Below are 18,109 nucleotides of genomic sequence, written 5' to 3' on the forward strand. Positions count from 1 at the left end.
TTCAGGGTAATAGTGAAAAAAAATTGCAACTAATTTGGTGAAAAAAAACAAAATTCAGGGAAATAGTGAAAAAATAGCAACTAATTTGGTGTAAAAAAACAAAATTCAGGGAAATAGTGAAAAAATATTGCAACTAATTTGGTGAAAAAAAAAATCCAGGAAAATAGTGAAAAAATAGCAACTCATTTGGTGAAAAAAAACAATCCACGAAAATAGTGAAAAAATAGCAACTAATTTGGTGTAAAAAAACAAAATTCAGGGAAATAGTGAAAAAAAATTGCAACTAATTTGGTGAAAAAAAAAAATCCAGGAAAATAGTGAAAAAATAGCAACTAATTTGGTGTAAAAAAACAAAATTCAGGGAAATAGTGAAAACAAATTGCAACTAATTTGGTGAAAAAAAAAATCCAGGAAAATAGTGAAAAAATAGCAACTAATTTGGTGTAAAAAAACAAAATTCAGGGAAATAGTGAAAAAAAATTGCAACTAATTTGGTGAAAAAAAAATCTAGGAAAATAATGAAAAAATAGCAACGAATTTGGTGTAAAAAAACAAAATTCAGGGAAATAGTGAAAAATAGCAACTAATTTGGTGTAAAAAAACAAAATTCAGGGAAATAGTGAAAAAAAATTGCAACTAATTTGGTGTAAAAAAACAAAATTCAGGCAAATAGTGAAAAAAATAGCAACTAATTTGGTGTAAAAAAACAAAATTCAGGGAAATAGTGAAAAAAATAGCAACTAATTTGGTGAAAAAAAACAATCCACGAAAATAGTGAAAAAATAGCAACTAATTTGGTGTAAAAAAACAAAATTCAGGGAAATAGTGAAAAAAAATTGCAACTAATTTGGTGAAAAAAAACAATCCAGGAAAATAGTGAAAAAATAACAACTAATTTGGTGTAAAAAACTCAGGGAAATAGTGAAAAAAATAGCAACTAATTTGGTGTAAAAAAAAACAAGAAAAAACCAGGAAAATAGTGAAAAATAGCAACTAATTTGGTGTAAAAAAACAACAAAATCCAGCAAAATAGTGAAAAATTAGCAACTCATTTGGTGTAAAAAACACAACAACAAAATCCAGGAAAATAGTGAAAAAATAGCGACATCAGCCCATTCATTATGCATCGGCATGATTCAAAAATAATTAATTGTCCTCTCAGAACCAAGGTAACAAATACATGTTATTCATCAAATAACGCTCACTCACACACACAAATAACGCTCACTTTAACGTTATTTATCAAATAACGCTCACTCACACACCCGCTCACCACAGTGAGCAACTTCAGCACACTAAATAATGATTAAACCAAAGAACAAAATGGTCGCTAAGTACTTTCACGATATCGCCGCAATAAGGCGTAACTAGTCACACACGGGCGCGGCCGCATGCCGCGGCTAGGCCTGAAACCAAAAGGACTAATGAAATCAAACGGAACGTCAAAATAAAATAATAAAATGAACCAACTCGGTTCAGATAACCAAAACAAAACAAAAATATAAACGAAAACGGAGGAGGATGAGGAGGAAATGTCGAAAATTAGCACAGCTCGAGGAGCAGCAAAATGGCGTGGCATAGTAGTGATAGTAGTAGTAGTTGTAGTAGTAGTAGTAGTTGTAGTAGTAGTGATAGTAGTAGTAGTTGTAGTAGTAGTAGTAGTAGTTGTAGTAGTAGTGATAGTAGAAGTAGTTGTAGTAGTCGTGTTATTGGTGTACATGTGATGCACTTCAACACTGTAATTGATGCTTAATGCTGTGAGGAAACCTGGATGGGCACTGAAATGACTGACACCTTATCAGAAAAGTTTGTTTTGCAGCTGCACTTTTGGTGTTCCTGCCAACATTTGATTTGTTTTTGCGTTTGGTTTTAATAGTTTGTTACAGTGCATTCATCATGACAATGAACTTCAATTCCTGTGATTGATATTGATGTAATCTTTTTCTTGGTGACGACTTTTGCTATTTTTGTTTTGCAGTTGCTACGCAAAGTATGATTACCACGCTCACTCCATCCACGAACGTGCTGACGTTGGTGCTGAAGCGATTTAACAAGTCCGTCAATGGGAAGATTGACAAGGTTAATTATATGTTGGCTACAATGGAAGTAGTGAAAATTTGGTACAATGGAATAAATACATCGAGACTTTGTTTACAAAAACTCAGATGCATATCTCATGAAACCTCATGAGAATCTGATGAGGATATTATTAGATCCCATGAGAAATCACAGGAGATTTGGATTATAAGCTTCTGGAAGTTTAATGAGAGTTACACTCTCAACAATGGGTTGTCAATAAAAACCCAGCTGACTCATTTTTCACTTTGAGCGGAGGTCATTTTACTTCTGCTTCTTGTCTGGTGTACATATTGTACCAGGCCTCACTATGTTTTGTCTTCTAATTCCCTCCAGGCAACTGGGATGGGCACTGAAGTGCAAGCTATGGAAAGGCAGCACTATGCAAAATTCCCCTCTGATTTGGAAATAGTTCATATCGTAGAAACAGTATGTTTTCAGTACATAGTTTGAGTTCCAGGATACAGGAGACAGTTATACTTTTGCCTTTTTTCAAAGCAGAAGATTCAGTTTATTATTGGAAGGCAAATGCATACATACTAGATGGCATGATACAACATTTCCTAAAGTGTTCCTGTTTTTCCTTCCCTTTCAGAATGTTAAGTTCTCCAAAGAGTTGGACCTGCGCCCGTACCTAACACACCCCTGCAAGGAAAAACTCATATACAAGCTCTACGCCGCTGTGGAAGTGTAACTCAGTGTAACATATTGATTGGCCCTGGTAACTTATTAATTAACCTGGTAACAAAGCAGATACATTTTATGTGTATGAACAATGTAATCTCTTGAAACACCTGGTCAAGGCCCCAGGCTAGAGCACCCCCCCCTGCTGTGTAAATGGAAAATCACAGCAGGAGGGGAGCGAGCTGATGCCAGGACTCGGTGCGATGCATGACCTCGGGACATTAGCGGAGAGGAGATTAAGTCCAGTTTGGCGATATAACGAGAGCAAACGTTGAGTAAAGGAGACTTGTCCTCAGAAAGCCCTGCCCGACGGAACGATGGAATGAACGAGTACGGCGCTGCGGAAGAACATCAGCCGAACGAAAAGGCCCATGGAAAAGAGTTAATCTCAGCCATTGAATAATGCGGTATTATTTGGTAAATGGAATGAAGTGAATAATAAACCAGACCTTTTGGTAAACCTGAGTCCGGTCATTGGAGTCCTGTGAGTCCCCCAGTACAAATTCCCTGACAATCTTGGAGGCACCGCTGCGATCAATTGTACAAGCAAGTCTTCTTTAAAAGGTGAGTGTGTCTTGTTTGGTCCAATATGATTTACGAACTTGGAAGTTATGGGTACATACATGGGGGAGCAGGTGGTCTGGGGCTTCCTTGCGCACCGATGCCGCGATATAGGTAACGTAACGATAATCCGAGGAGTGTAACGTATTTTTGCGCTGTGTAAATAGATGCGCCAGTTCGACGCTGGTTATTAGAAGCCTTACCATGAACTAGGAGCAAGATCGTGCCATGAGTGCACCATGGGACGATCTGCTTCCAGGACGTGTAAGGCCGGTACACTCGTTTACCCACCAGCACACGGATAAAGTACTACTTTTTTTTTGCACTTGTTCGAAGCACTTGACTTGATCGGCGCTTGGCGAGCGACAGGGAACCGGGAAACGGAATTATATTTATATATATATATATTTCCAATATGGTACACCGGCCACAACGATTTTAGCGATTATCCGAGTTTTTTTTTAACGATTTCTGTAAATACGTATTTTTCCTGCGCTGTGTAATTCTTCTGACACGCGCCACGAAGAAACGCACCACTGATGTGCATGAGGCGATTTGTTTGCCGGGTCGGTAAGGTCCGTACACGTGTACAATCGTGTACACCCGTTTTAAATAGAGAATTTTTTTTCAGTTTTCCCGCCATAACTAAAACCTGTTGTGTTTTTTTTTTGACGAAATTTGCTAGATAAATAGCATGGGTGACACGGATTAAATGATTTTATGATTATGAATTAATGAGAAAATGATTTTATATTTAAATATAAAAATTGATCTGCTTGGTGTTAGTTTAAGGGCTGTTCCAAATTTATCTTGATTATGAGACAAAAACAGCAGAATGGGAATCAACAGACAATGGAACAGCTCGCGACGAGTGTTTGTGGGTGACAACCACCCTCTGGTCGAGGCTCATAGAAGGGGTGATGCTTACTGATTCGGCACGCTTAAAATAGGTGTTAATGGTGGGATGTCAGAGGTTTTGGCGTGGGCTTAATAGTCACACTGTTTGAAAAATAATGCTCGATGCAACATGATCCTAAAAAGAACCCATCCCTACATCTACCCCAGAGACAGACAAAAAGAGATAGACAGAGTGAGACAAAGTGAGAAAGAGAGACAGACAGAGAGAGATAGACAGAGAGAGAAAGAGAGAGAGACATAGAGACAAACAGAGATAAAGATGATAGTCAGACACATAGAGAGAGACAGACAAAAAGAGATAGACAGAGTGAGACAAAGTGAGAAAGAGAGACAGACAGAGAGAGATAGACAGAAAAAGAAAGAAAGAGAGACATAGAGACAAACAGAGATAAAGATGATAGTCAGACACATAGAGAGAGACAGACAAAAAGAGATAGACAGAGTGAGACAAAGTGAGAAAGAGAGACAGACAGAGAGAGATAGACAGAAAAAGAAAGAAAGAGAGACATAGAGACAAACAGAGATAAAGATGATAGTCAGACACATAGAGAGAGACAGACAAAAAGAGATAGACAGAGTGAGACAAAGTGAGAAAGAGAGACAGACAGAGAGAGATAGACAGAAAAAGAAAGAAAGAGAGACATAGAGACAAACAGAGATAAAGATGATAGTCAGACACATAGAGAGAGACAGACAAAAAGAGATAGACAGAGTGAGACAAAGTGAGAAAGAGAGACAGACAGAGAGAGATAGACAGAAAAAGAAAGAAAGAGAGACATAGAGACAAACAGAGATAAAGATGATAGTCAGACACATAGAGAGAGACAGACAGAGAGAGATAGACAGAGAGAGAAAGAGAGAGAGACATAGAGACAAACAGAGATAAAGATGATAGTCAGACACATAGAGAGAGACAGACAAAAAGAGATAGACAGAGTGAGACAAAGTGAGAAAGAGAGACAGACAGAGAGAGATAGACAGAAAAAGAAAGAAAGAGAGACATAGAGACAAACAGAGATAAAGATGATAGTCAGAGTCAGACACATAGAGAGAGACAGACAGAGAGAGATAGACAGAGAGAGAAAGAGAGAGAGACATAGAGACAAACAGAGATAAAGATGATAGTCAGACACATAGAGAGAGACAGACAAAAAGAGATAGACAGAGTGATGACCAAGTGAGATTGGATTGTGGTTTCAAAGTTTTGTTGTTGTTGTTTGCACGCATGTTTTTTGCAAGCACGTACGGGCGAGCACGTACGTGCGGGCACGCCCTAGTATATATAAACCAGAGGTAATATTAAGTTATGGAATTAATTGCTTTCAACAATGCAAAGGGTGACAAAATATGGGATTTTAATGGGATTTTTTAATGGGATATTGGTTTAGGAATGTTTAGAGGTCATTGCAATGTGATAATAACTTGTTGGAACTTGTTGTTGGAACTTGTTGGAACTTGTTGTTGGAACTTGCTGTTGGAACTTGCTGTTGGAACTTGTTGGAACTTGTTGTTGGAACTTGCTGTTGGAACTTGTTGGAACTTGTTGTTGGAACTTGTTGTTGGAACTTGTTGTTGGAACTTGTTGTTGGAACTTGCTGTTGGAACTTGCTGTTGGAACTTGTTGTTGGAACTTGTTGGAACTTGCTGTTGGAACTTGTTGTTGGAACTTGTTGTTGGAACTTGTTGTTGGAACTTGTTGTTGGAACTTGCTGTTGGAACTTGTTGTTGGAACTTGCTGTTGGAACTTGTTGTTGGAACTTGTTGTTGGAACTTGTTGTTGGAACTTGTTGTTGGAACTTGTTGTTGGAACTTGCTGTTGGAACTTGTTGTTGGAACTTGTTGGAACTTGTTGTTGGAACTTGTTGTTGGAACTTGTTGTTGGAACTTGCTGTTGGAACTTGTTGTTGGAACTTGTTGTTGGAACTTGTTGTTGGAACTTGTTGTTGGAACTTGCTGTTGGAACTTGTTGTTGGAACTTGTTGTTGGAATGTTTTGGGGACATTCGAATGTCAAGTGAATCGAATGAGAATTCAGGAATTATTTCATTATTAACGATTAATGAAGTACTTATTTAATTAATTACATTTCTTATTACATTACAGTAATTACATTACAGTAATTACCTGAGGTAATTACAGTAATTACAGTTCCGGTAATTACAGTAATTACAGTAATCATTACAGTAATTGCAGTAATCTTATTACAGTAATTACATTACATTAACTCAGGCACCTTTTGAGTAAGGAAGCTGATATTTGGACATGACACTGACCAAGTGATATGGCTGTCAAGGAAAAATTTGATTTATTGATTAATCATTTAATAAATTAACTCGTTGATTTATAAATGACTTATTTAATTAAAATTCCTCAGAGATACATCTTCGGATGAGATACTTGCAGATTGGTTATGCTATGAGCCAATTGATTAAGGAAAATATTTTGTGATGGCCATATTGGCAATTTCGTGGCCATATTCGTGGCAACTCAGTTAGTGCCACTGCACCTTTAAAATGCATCCCTGCGTTCATTTTTCGATCGATTGAGTTGAAATTTTGAACAATCGGATCTGGACTGTCGTTGTTAACGACTCTAGCACGCACTCGTCCAATCAGGATGGAGCGGTATGGTCCCCGGATCATCACTGCCCGCAGTTTTAATTAATTTTACTTTTCTCTTGGTCATATAATTTTGAAGACATGCGTGTCATGATAGAGGAAATGTTTGTTCTGTTGAACGGAATAAATGTTGTTTATTTGTGTGGGAGTGTATTTTTGTGTATTTCTTGTGTATTTTGGATATATTTTCACGACTAATTCCAGTTAACATCCTGCAAAATTTGCTCGTTTGCTGGCCGAGTCGAAATTGCGTTGAGTTTCTATGGCATGCGCCATTAAAAGCGCTGTGTAATGGTTGAGCTCCTTTTATTTCGGTTTGGTCATGCGGATGAGCAAACAAAGTGACAAATATCACGGATGGTACACCAGATAGGGAAAATGTAGATGAAACCCCTTTTTGCTCAGGTGCTGTGTAGCGCTGCACAAAGATCCATATGAGCGGGGCCTGGGTGCTGTGTAATTAGTACACAAAGAACCAATTACTAGGGTGCTGAATAAACACAAAGATCCATTTTTGGAGCTGGTTCTCCCGGTGCTGTGATTTATTCAAACAACCAAAATCTTGTAAGAATTAAGATATGATTTGTCGACATCATAAATACTTTAATATATGTAACGATTTTTGTAACGATCATCCTGCAAAAGGTCTGCTCGTTCTTTTCCTTTGAGTCGTAAAATCCTGTTGAATTCTCATTAGAATGCGGAATTAAGTACGCTGTGTGATGATGGAGATCCTTGATGACGAATCGGGAATAGTGAATGAGCAAACAAATATCACGGATGCTGCGGCTGGAGCAGGGGAAGCGATTTTTGAATTGTTCAGTGATTATTCGATATTGTTATGACTTATTGTCAATAGGTATACTAAGTGGCCATGAGGTAGCCTGTTGCTATGTACAGTTTTATTCTATTGTTGATTATACCACATAGCTGTGGTGATAAAGGAAATGTTCGTTTTAAATAGATGATTATGATAGGACCATGACTATAAAATCATGATGATTATTATGAATGATATCATAGGGTTCAAATGCAGAATGCTGCATGAACTTGGGAAAGAACTTTCAAGCCCTATGGGATAAATTGGGTATTACAAGCGATGGAGTTTCAAAATTTAGCATGATTGAAGAAATTTTACAGTCCCATTTCAGGAGTTTTACGAAATTTATATTGCCAAGAGATTTTGGGTACTATTAAAAGGAAAATGATGAGATATTTTTCCCAAAGAACTTTAATATCTGGCATCCATTTTGGCTGTCTCACGAATGAAGGATGAGTTGCCTTTAGTGGTTGCAAAGAAAAATTTGTGGAGACCAGGCAAAATGGGAAAATATGTCAGATATGACCCTAGGACAGGACGGCGATTCATCAATTGACATGAGGTACGAATCCGAGGTGACGACCGATGAAATTCGATCTCAGTCAATGGATGGACCTGTCCTGACATCATTGGGGAAAGGGCTTATGCAAGGAGTCATTCAAAATGATTAATTTGATTTATTGATGAATATTGATGAATTAATTGAAATTGAATAATTGATTGAATTGTTAATTGATTGAATCTAATTGATTGAATTTAATTGCATAAATTGAACTGAATAAATTGAATTGAATATATTGATTGTTTGATTGATGAAAATGCGGTCTCAAGAAAGAAGCTTTGATATCTTTGCGAGATATTATCAATGTGGAGACAACCTGGGAAAATTGAGCAAGGTGGTGAGTTTATATACAGATATATATGTGCGGTTACCATTGTGTGATTTCCCCGTCAAACAGAGCGGACACCTGAGGATTCACCCACTTCATACTGACCCTCCGGCTCATCTGCAAATACTGATCTGTGAGATTGGATTGTGCAAAAGCCACAGCTGAGGGAGATTCTCTGGAAATCACCGTGCGAACAGGTGGAGAGATCCTTCCTGGAGGTACGAGTGAAGCTTTAGAGGAACCTGGAACAAGCTACAACACATCCAACGCTACTTTGATAAAAGGCAGAATGGGAAATGGAGCCTGCAAGAACACACAAGGACAACCAGAGATTCCACAAAAAGGTACTTGTACACATCATATGTACGACCGTTATGGTGCCGAAGCTATAAGGCAGGTCGAGAATTGGTATTTGTGGACAAAGGGACATGATGAGGAGTTTCCAAGAGATGGTACATTTGAGCGAAGTCGATTGGAAAGATTGGAACAAAGATTGAAAGCCAGGAAGAGACAGAATCTAACGGTAGACTGGCTTGCATTCCATCTTTGGGATGGTGAATCCAGACAACGGGAACAGCAAGAACGGATAACGGAACTAGAACTTAAAATAAAAAGGATACAGGATACAGTGGAGGAGACAAATGCACAACTTCCCTCGAAATTAGGAATGAAAGTCACAGTTGTCCCATCTGATTTCCAGTTGTCTCCCCAAAAAGGACGGTACAGAGAATTTTTTCGTGCTTCAGGAGATAACGAGAGATTGCAGTGGCAACTCAGGGATGTAGAGATGCAGCCCAGCAATACAAGTGCACAGGCGCACAGATCAGACAACGACAGAAACCGGTGTTTCGAGTGTGGAAAGATGGGACATTGGAGAAGAAGATGTCCGTATGTCAACAGGAAGACAAGGTCATGGGGCAAACCAAGATCAAGGGTACCAGTGCTTACCGGTACCTCAGACAATGATTAGGCCTTCATTGCTGCAAATCCCAAATGATGATTGGCCTCAACAGATTCGATTATTGGACAAACATGAACAACTGTCAATGATTCTTGTGTCTGAAAAGTTTTCAGAGCAAGAATGATTCATTTTTCTTTTTGCTTGTTAACAAATTAATAATTAATTGATCAAATGCCAAAATTGGATTTTCTATTTTGGGCACAGCAATTTTAAATTTACAAAGTTTGGAACAATTGCGTTGCAATTGTTGGCAAACCAAGTAACAAGAGTCACATGATGATCAGGTGGGAATTTCGGACTATTGTTCCGCACGATTGATAGGTCAATGGTCGACTGACATGCAAATGGGTGTGTAGTCAAAATTTGGATAGATTATTGTGAAGGCAGAAAGGGTAATTTCAATTTGACATCATAAGGGTTTTCTAAGAATGGACTTTTGGTTTATTTGTCTATAAGCATTTTGAATTTGATTGACAAATTTTATGAAATTGAAATAAAATTGACACCCATCTGATCTGTAAATAATGGTTCCAACGCAAACAAATATGCATAATGCAGGTGTGTGTGGATTTTTGTGTGTCAATGTTAGTGTTTTTATTGTTTTGTGTATCAATCTTACAAGATTGTTGACACCGACAGTGTGCCTGTCTGGAAATGGATAGTTTATGTGGATGGGATTGAATATGCAGAGAATCCGTAAAATAAAATAGAAATAAAATTTGATTATGAACATTATCTCTTTTGTCAAGGGAGATGGAATATAAAGATTTGATGTGCTGGGTTATGAGCAGCTATTCATTCATAGTAAAATTGTGAGTAATTTGGGGATTCCATTTTGATAGAATTTATATGAGAATAACAGCTATTTATGGATATGAGCTTCATAAAAGGAAATGAGGGAGTACAAAATTATCCAAATTTGGGAGAGGTCTTACACTGACTTCCCAGAATACTCTGCTCATGGATTTATATATATATATATAAACTTGAATTTTATCAGCATATAAATTGTGCTGCATGTATGGATGTGTATTAGGCATAGATGATATGGGAAAATAGTAAAGAAAATCTTGCTGATTGGAACTATTGTGAGTTTTAAAACGGAATGCATTGTGCATCTTAAACCAAGGGGCAGACATGAACGCGCTGTTACGTTATTTATACTCAGAACGCGCTGTTACATGTACCTGCAACATATTTGTTAATCTCGCACACCTATATTGGCATACTGGTGTCAGTAGTACTCACTGGGTGCATAGAAATGGATGAGCAACAGTTAAGGGGGTGTATTAAAACACTTACTTGGATACTTTCTACAAAAGTAGGGGTTTCAATAAGTTGTACCATACACATGGGATTCATCAAATTAAGTTTTGGAGTTCAAACAAAGTCACTGGTTAACAGATGGGAATGGATAGTAAATAAATTCTTCGATGCTGGGTAAATGAAGTGAGATATTACAAATACTTATTAGAGCTATTGTTCTTCCTTGCAGCAGTGGGAGAAAATTTAGATCCAACATAATGAATCTATAAATGAATGTGATAGGGATAATATCCTCAATTTGTACTAATTATTTGATTGTGGGTAAAGGAATTAATTAATCGTAGTGGATTGTTAACAAGCAGCCTGAAATGTCCTGAGAGTGTGCATCCATGTAATCAGAAATCCCAGATTTGTTTTTACAAACAACATTTTGGTAGAGATCTTATGCGGACGAATACTTGCTTGGTAGATAAAACGGTACTGCATGTTGGCAGCCACTTCAGTGGCCATTTAGGCCGAACAAATAGGAAAAAAACTGTAATTGAATATGTAATTTACAGATGAGTATTTGGGAAGTAAAAAGGGAATTTATTGATTTGGGAGACATTTTTCGAAGGTTTATTAAAGTGTTGCAATATGACATTTGGCAAGGAAAATTATTGGATGGGAAAATTAGATCTGTTTATAAAATGAGTTTGTTGACCCATTGAAGTTAATTCTTTGAATTGTTGTTTAATTAGCATTTTGAGTTCAAATTGGAAATAGTTTGGTAGAGCTTTGGTTAAAACCTTTGGTTGCATTGTTTTGGAACAAATTGATAAACCATAGGAGATTGATAAGAATAAAAGAAAAATAAAAAAAATATGGACCCAAAATAGAAAGTTGGATTCATGCCCCTCAGTGCAAACAAGCACATGGGGCTAAGGTGGACGATCCCACAGAAAATGAGGCTGCACCTAGCAGCCCAGCAGAACATTCAGTGGTAGATAAATGATAGTCGTGATTTACAGTCATTTGAATTACATTTTAACACCCCTTGCATTGATAAACATTACATTTTCAACATGTGATATTCCTACTTGGGATAGTGACATGTATTTGCCTACATGACATACAATTACCTGCTGATATTAATACAGCATGAGTGAAAAATGTATCACAACTACACTCATGATCAGGGGATTGAGTTCAACCCCGGGAGATAGGGGGATCAGGGCAAGACAAATAATCTGATTATGTTACATATTAAGGGATTTTCTTTATTTACCTTTTAGGAAGCTTGTTAGTTTGGTATATAATGTTAAATGTCATCGACATATAACTATGTCATAGGTATGAATATATACAAGGAGTAGCAGACTTGTTTGTTGGTTTAGTAGTTATATTGGCAATTGTTTTAGTGGTGGCTTGCTTGAAAGCCTTAGTGACGGTGTGTTTGAATAAGGTAACCAACAACACGATGATAACGCATGAAGTGACAAATGAGGAAAGAAATGTGAAACCAGAAAAGGAAGACTTTTATGGCGACATAAACAGTAGAATTAAGATAATGGCATAACGACAATGTTATGAGTTGTGTCAATTACAATATCAGTGAACTCATATCACCACGAGTGACACACTGTTAGAAAAAAAGAGGGAAAAGAAAAAGTGGAGAGGAATTATGGTAATAATACATTATGCTTAATTTGTTGGTTTGGGAAAATTGTTGTTGGGAATTAGATATTCCCGTTTGTGATTGTAATCATATACAATGCTATTCTTAGATTAGTAATAAAATACATACCTGATTGAATATTATTTGTGTGACGCATATAAATGAATATAACGTTTGTGTTAAGGAAAAAAACAACAAATTGTTGAATGTGAAACTGTCGGAAGATATACATGATTATGCTGATTTCATGGTAAGATGTACCCTATCTGATCCAGTGTGTGCGGAAAGCAGATTCAGATGTGACTGAGCATAAGGATAAGACGAGATCACAGTTTGGAGGGATTGCTAACGGAATTGGGAAGAAGGTCGAGAAAGAAAATTTGTGGCTAAAAAATGAAGTTAATCGTGGCATACACCCTCTTTCTCAAAGAATGATGAAGACATTCTCCCGTGTAACTTGGAGATGAACGCTTACCTTCACCAGGGAAATTTATGTGACCATTTGCCTGGATCACACTGCAACATATGAAAGAAAGGCGATCACTTACTCTTGTTCGAAGACTTCGAACATTCACCACATCAGAAGTTGCAGGACAACGACATTTTACCTGCAACCTCTGTGAAATGCGGGGACATATGTTATTACTTCACCAACGTCCGGGGAACCAGCATGGAGCTGCAAAAAAACGGCTGTGCCCTTGTCACAACAGCTGTGCACGATTCTGCTGGTTGCTCCTGGTAAGGACCATGAATGACCTGAACACCATGGTCCCAACATCAGTGTGGATGCATCCGGCATCCCTGTTCCACATCTTGCTGGCCAATCAACGTCACACCAATACTTGCTGCCCACTCACAATGAGGGAAGAGGCAAGTCGACTACAACTGGGTGAAGGCCTTGTTCAAGGAATCATTATGGTTCACAGCAAAAAAGTGGCAAGAATGCTACATGGAGAGAAGGGTCAGTCTATGACTCCGCAGTGTTACCACAACAGCGAAATCCTACACGAAGTAGTGCAGGAGCTATGAAGACATTAGGAGAAAATGTTTCATACCTGGATTCAAACACAAGTGATCAGCCCTTCCTTTCAAACAAAGTCAACATTTGTGTGGAGGCAAACGTTTTTGCCAGATGGTGCAGATGCTTTACAAAACTTGAAAATGAAGTGAAATTGTTGTATCTTGGTGATGGTGAAGTGTTGTTTTGAAAATATATTTGTGATGCAAATGCAATAGATTGAACAATATGGAAGGAGTCAATGACCAACGAAATGTTTTGTGATTCTTGCAGGATGACGGTGTATGCCCAAGGGAATTTGATTACCAAAGTGATTGATTATTTACTTATACTTGTAATGATGTTTACTAGTAGTGATTGATTGTTTACTTATATTGATGTTTAGATTAATGGTTAATATAAACAAAAACAAAAAGATGAGGGAATTGTGGAAGTGTAACTCAGTGTAACATATTGATTGGCCCTGGTAACTTATTAATTAACCTGGTAACAAAGCAGATACATTTTATGTGTATGAACAATGTAATCTCTTGAAACACCTGGTCAAGGCCCCAGGCTAGAGCACCCCCCCTGCTGTGTAAATGGAAAATCACAGCAGGAGGGGAGCGAGCTGATGCCAGGACTCGGTGCGATGCATGACCTCGGGACATTAGCGGAGAGGAGATTAAGTCCAGTTTGGCGATATAACGAGAGCAAACGTTGAGTAAAGGAGACTTGTCCTCAGAAAGCCCTGCCCGACGGAACGATGGAATGAACGAGTACGGCGCTGCGGAAGAACATCAGCCGAACGAAAAGGACCATGGAAAAGAGTTAATCTCAGCCATTGAATAATGCGGTATTATTTGGTAAATGGAATGAAGTGAATAATAAACCAGACCTTTTGGTAAACCTGAGTCCGGTCATTGGAGTCCTGTGAGTCCCCCAGTACAAATTCCCTGACACCGCCATTGTTCACACTGGCGAAGACTGCACATCGGGCAGTTACCTCTCATATGTCAAGGTATAGCTGTCATAGATGTTTACGTTGATGGGAAGATAACATGCTTCTGTCCCCTTATTATTATTATTTTGTACACAAAGGCCTGGCTCATAGAAGAACGAGATGGTACATAAATGTGCAATATAAATATGTCCACTTGCATCCATTATAATCACTAGCTGAAGGGCCCGTCTATGATGGCCACTTAAGTACTGTCCTTCTCAACAGCTCGTATAACCATGTTCTGTGATAGTTTAATTATTTAATTAGTTTCAAATGAAACTATTTTGTGTGCACCTGTATCTTTACAATTAATATATATATATACTGTACATATTTGCACTACATGGCCAAAAGTATGCAGACACCCATTATAATTAGTGGATTTGGCTGTTTCAGCCACACCCATTGCTGACAGGTATATATAATCAAGCACACAGCCATGCATTCTCCATCGACAAACATTTTGAAGTAGATTGGGCCGAGCTTAAGAGCTCAGTGACTTTCAACGTGGCACCATCATTGGATGCCACCTTTCCAACAAGTCAGTTCGTCAAGTTTTTGCCCTGTAAGAGCTGCCCCGGTCAATTGTAAGTGCTGTTATTGTGAAGTGGAAACGTCTAGAAGCAACATCAGCTCAGCCACAAAGTGGTAGGCCACACCAGCTCACAGAACGGGACCGCCGAGTGCTGAAGCGCGTAAAAATCGTCTGTCCTCGGTGCAACACTCACTACTGAGTTCCAATCTGCCTCTGAAAGCAACGTCAGCACAACAACTGGTCGTCTGGAGCTTCATGAAATGGGTTTCCATGTCCGAGCAGCCGCACAAAAGCATAAGATCATCATGCGCAATGCCAAGCATCGGCTGCAGTGGTGTAAAGCTTGCCGCCATTGTACTCTGGAGCAGTGGAAACGCGTTCTCGGGAGTGATTAATCACACTTCACCATCTGGCACTCCGAGGGATGAATCTGGGTTTGGCGGATGCCAGGAGAACGCTACCTGCCCAAATGTATAGTGCCACCTGTAAAGTTTGGTGGAGGAGGAATAATGGTCTGGGGCTGTTTTTCATGGTTCGGGCTGGGCCCCTTAGTTGCAGTGAAGGGAAATCTTAACGCTACAGCATACAATGACATTCTAGACAATTGTGTGCTTCCAAATTTGTAGCAACAGTTTTGGGGAAGGCTCTTTCCTGTTTCAGCATGACAATGCCCCAGTGCACAAAGCGAAGTCCATACAGAAATGGTTTGTCGAGATCCGTGTGTAAGAACTTGACTGGCCTGCACAGAGCCCTGACCTCGACCCCATCAAACACCTTTGGGATGAATTGGAATGCCGGCTGTGAGCCAGGCCTAATCGCCCAATATCAGTGCCCAACCTCACTAACGCTCTTGTGGCTGAATGGAAGCAAATCCCCGCAGCAATGTTCCAACATATAGTGAAAAGCCTTCCCAGAAGACTGGAGGCTGTTATAGCAGCAAAGGGGGGACCAACCCATGATTTTGGAATTAGGTGTTCGACTAGCACATACAGGCGTGATGCTTGGGTGGAAACATACTTTTGGCCATGTAGTGTGTATATATATATATATATACCGAATCGAACTTGTTTTTTCAAAATTATCAAATTTGTTTTTGCCTAAAACACTCCACGACATTCACTGATGAACCTCTGAAAGTTTGATGGAAGATCCGTTCAGCCATCTCTGAGAATGGTTACACACACACACGCCAATGACGTTATAAACTGTCATCCTGGTGTTTCACAGGCAGGGAGATTCATCAGTGTCAGTGTGTGTGCGCCGTCCATCAGATCAGTGTTAAACTTGGCCTCCCATCTGCCGGAATTAGTTTGTGGGTGTGTGTAGTGCCGTGTACGGCCGAGTGAGGCCTGTGTTGCCGTTGCCTGGAATAAAGATGGTGCTAGATCTTGAAAACAAAGACATTACAGATCAAAGACATTGTAAAAGATCCCATGTGTCCTTCGCAAAGAGTAGGCAAGCTATCGCTAACATCATAGCCAAATTCCTGTCTTAACGTTAGTTGAACATCAGTCATGGCCAGCGGTTCGTGAAAGACTTTGGGAAAGCTTCCCCTGGCGAACCCCACAAGAACATGGGAATAATTGTGACCATTCAAAGAATAATACTAGCGCCAACCCCCACTCTCGCGGGTAAAAATGGCCTTAAAACGATCAATCATTCATTCATTCGCTGGCGGACTTCCTCTCTGATCGTAGTCAACGTGTGGCCCTGAATGGGTTTCTCTCATCTCCTCTTCCTGTTCAGGCTGGAGTTCCCCAAGGTAGTGTTCTGGGCCCTGTGCTTTTTCTGGTCTTCATCAATGATCTCTCTGACTCTCTTGAAAATCCTCTCTATCTCTTTGCTGACGACTCTACTCTCTGTCGCTCCATTCCTCATCCCTCAGATCGGCAGTCTGCAGCCTCCTCACTCTCTGCAGACCTGGACAAAATCACAGACTGGTCAAACAAGTGGAACATGTCTTTCAATCCTGACAAATCTCACACTCTTACAATGTCTCTCCGAAAGGACCGACTGGACAACCCTCCCATCTACTTTCTCAACAATCCTCTCCAAGAAGTTCTGTCGCTCAAGCTTTTGGGTCTCACTATCTGCCATGATCTTTCTTGGGAAAACCACATTTCCAAGCTGGCCTCCAAAGCCAGTCGCCGACTGGGCATCCTCCGTCGTGCGAAGTCCTTCCTTGGCACACCTGAGCTCCTCACCACATACAAGGCTTTCATCCGCAGCTCAATGGAATACTGTTCCCCCCTCTGGGCTGGTGCTCCTGCCTCACACCTTGCTCGGCTTCACGCTGTTGAGGCCAAAGCTTTCAGAATCATTGGAATCTCCTGCGATGTAGTCAACGCCGAGGGCCTTTCACTCACTCACCGCAGGCAGGTTGGTGGTCTTTCTGTCTTCTACCGACTCCTCTCCGGCCTTGCTCCCCCAGCTCTCTCTGTGCTCTGTCCCCCCAATATTCCTTCAGGTCGCACAAGATCTGCCTGCAACCCTCTTCTGGTTAAACTGCCAAAGTCTAGGCTCTCTGCTCACCTTCACTCTTTCATTCCCCTTTTCTCCCGCCTCTGGAACAAACTCCCCCACTCCCTTCAATCCCACTCCTCCCTCCAGGTCTTTAAAACAGCTGTTCACCACCATCTCTTATCTTCCCCCATCGAAAACCTTGATCTTTTCTACCCCCGGTAATTCACCCCAGAGTCCTTGCAGTGTTCATATGTTTTAATCCTCTCCCACCTCCCCCCAAGTCCTCCCGATGTCCCTGCTCTCAAATGTTGTGTTTGTGTCCTTCCCCCTCTCTCCCCATCTTGTCTACCGCTCCCCTTGTTTTTTGTGTTTTGTGTGTCGGTTTGTCTTTTTGTGTGATTAATGTTAGCTCTTTCACGAGCCTCGATCTTGTATACAAAAAAAAAAAAAAAAAAAAAAAATTCATTCATTCATTCAAAGAATAAGTAGATCAATATTGAAACACTCTTGGAATTTTCTGCTTTCTGACCCAGATAATCTCATAAACAGCTTAATGCTAACTCACCAAAGATATCAATATTTGTCAAACCTTTTTGACATCGTTTTAATTTTGTTAAATGCTGATTGCTCTTTTTCTGTTTTCTTTGTACTCATTAGTATT

The 18,109-nt window shown here is 39.5% G+C and overlaps 1 protein-coding gene and 1 long non-coding RNA gene across 2 annotated transcripts in view; both read left to right on the forward strand.

Moving 5' to 3' along the window:
• Positions 1–2,003: 2,003 nt before the first annotated feature.
• LOC144892988 (uncharacterized) lies at positions 2,004–3,220 on the forward strand. Its single transcript, XR_013624155.1, has 2 exons — positions 2,004–2,079; positions 2,672–3,220. It is a non-coding gene; the product is annotated as an uncharacterized LOC144892988 (long non-coding RNA).
• A 201-nt stretch (positions 3,221–3,421) lies between these two features.
• The window catches only part of LOC137430822 (uncharacterized), a 73,490-nt gene continuing 58,802 nt past the window's right edge, over positions 3,422–18,109 (forward strand). The window contains exons 1-3 of the mRNA XM_078782720.1: positions 3,422–3,435; positions 12,935–12,944; positions 14,394–14,468. Of these exons, the coding sequence (XP_078638846.1) occupies positions 3,422–3,435; positions 12,935–12,944; positions 14,394–14,468 (99 nt within the window). The remainder of the gene's footprint in view (positions 3,436–12,934; positions 12,945–14,393; positions 14,469–18,109) is intronic.

This window comes from Myxine glutinosa, chromosome 7 (assembly GCF_964187855.1).
Source record: "Myxine glutinosa chromosome 7, kmMyxGlut1.1, whole genome shotgun sequence".
NCBI classification, from domain to species: Eukaryota; Metazoa; Chordata; class Myxini; order Myxiniformes; family Myxinidae; genus Myxine; species Myxine glutinosa.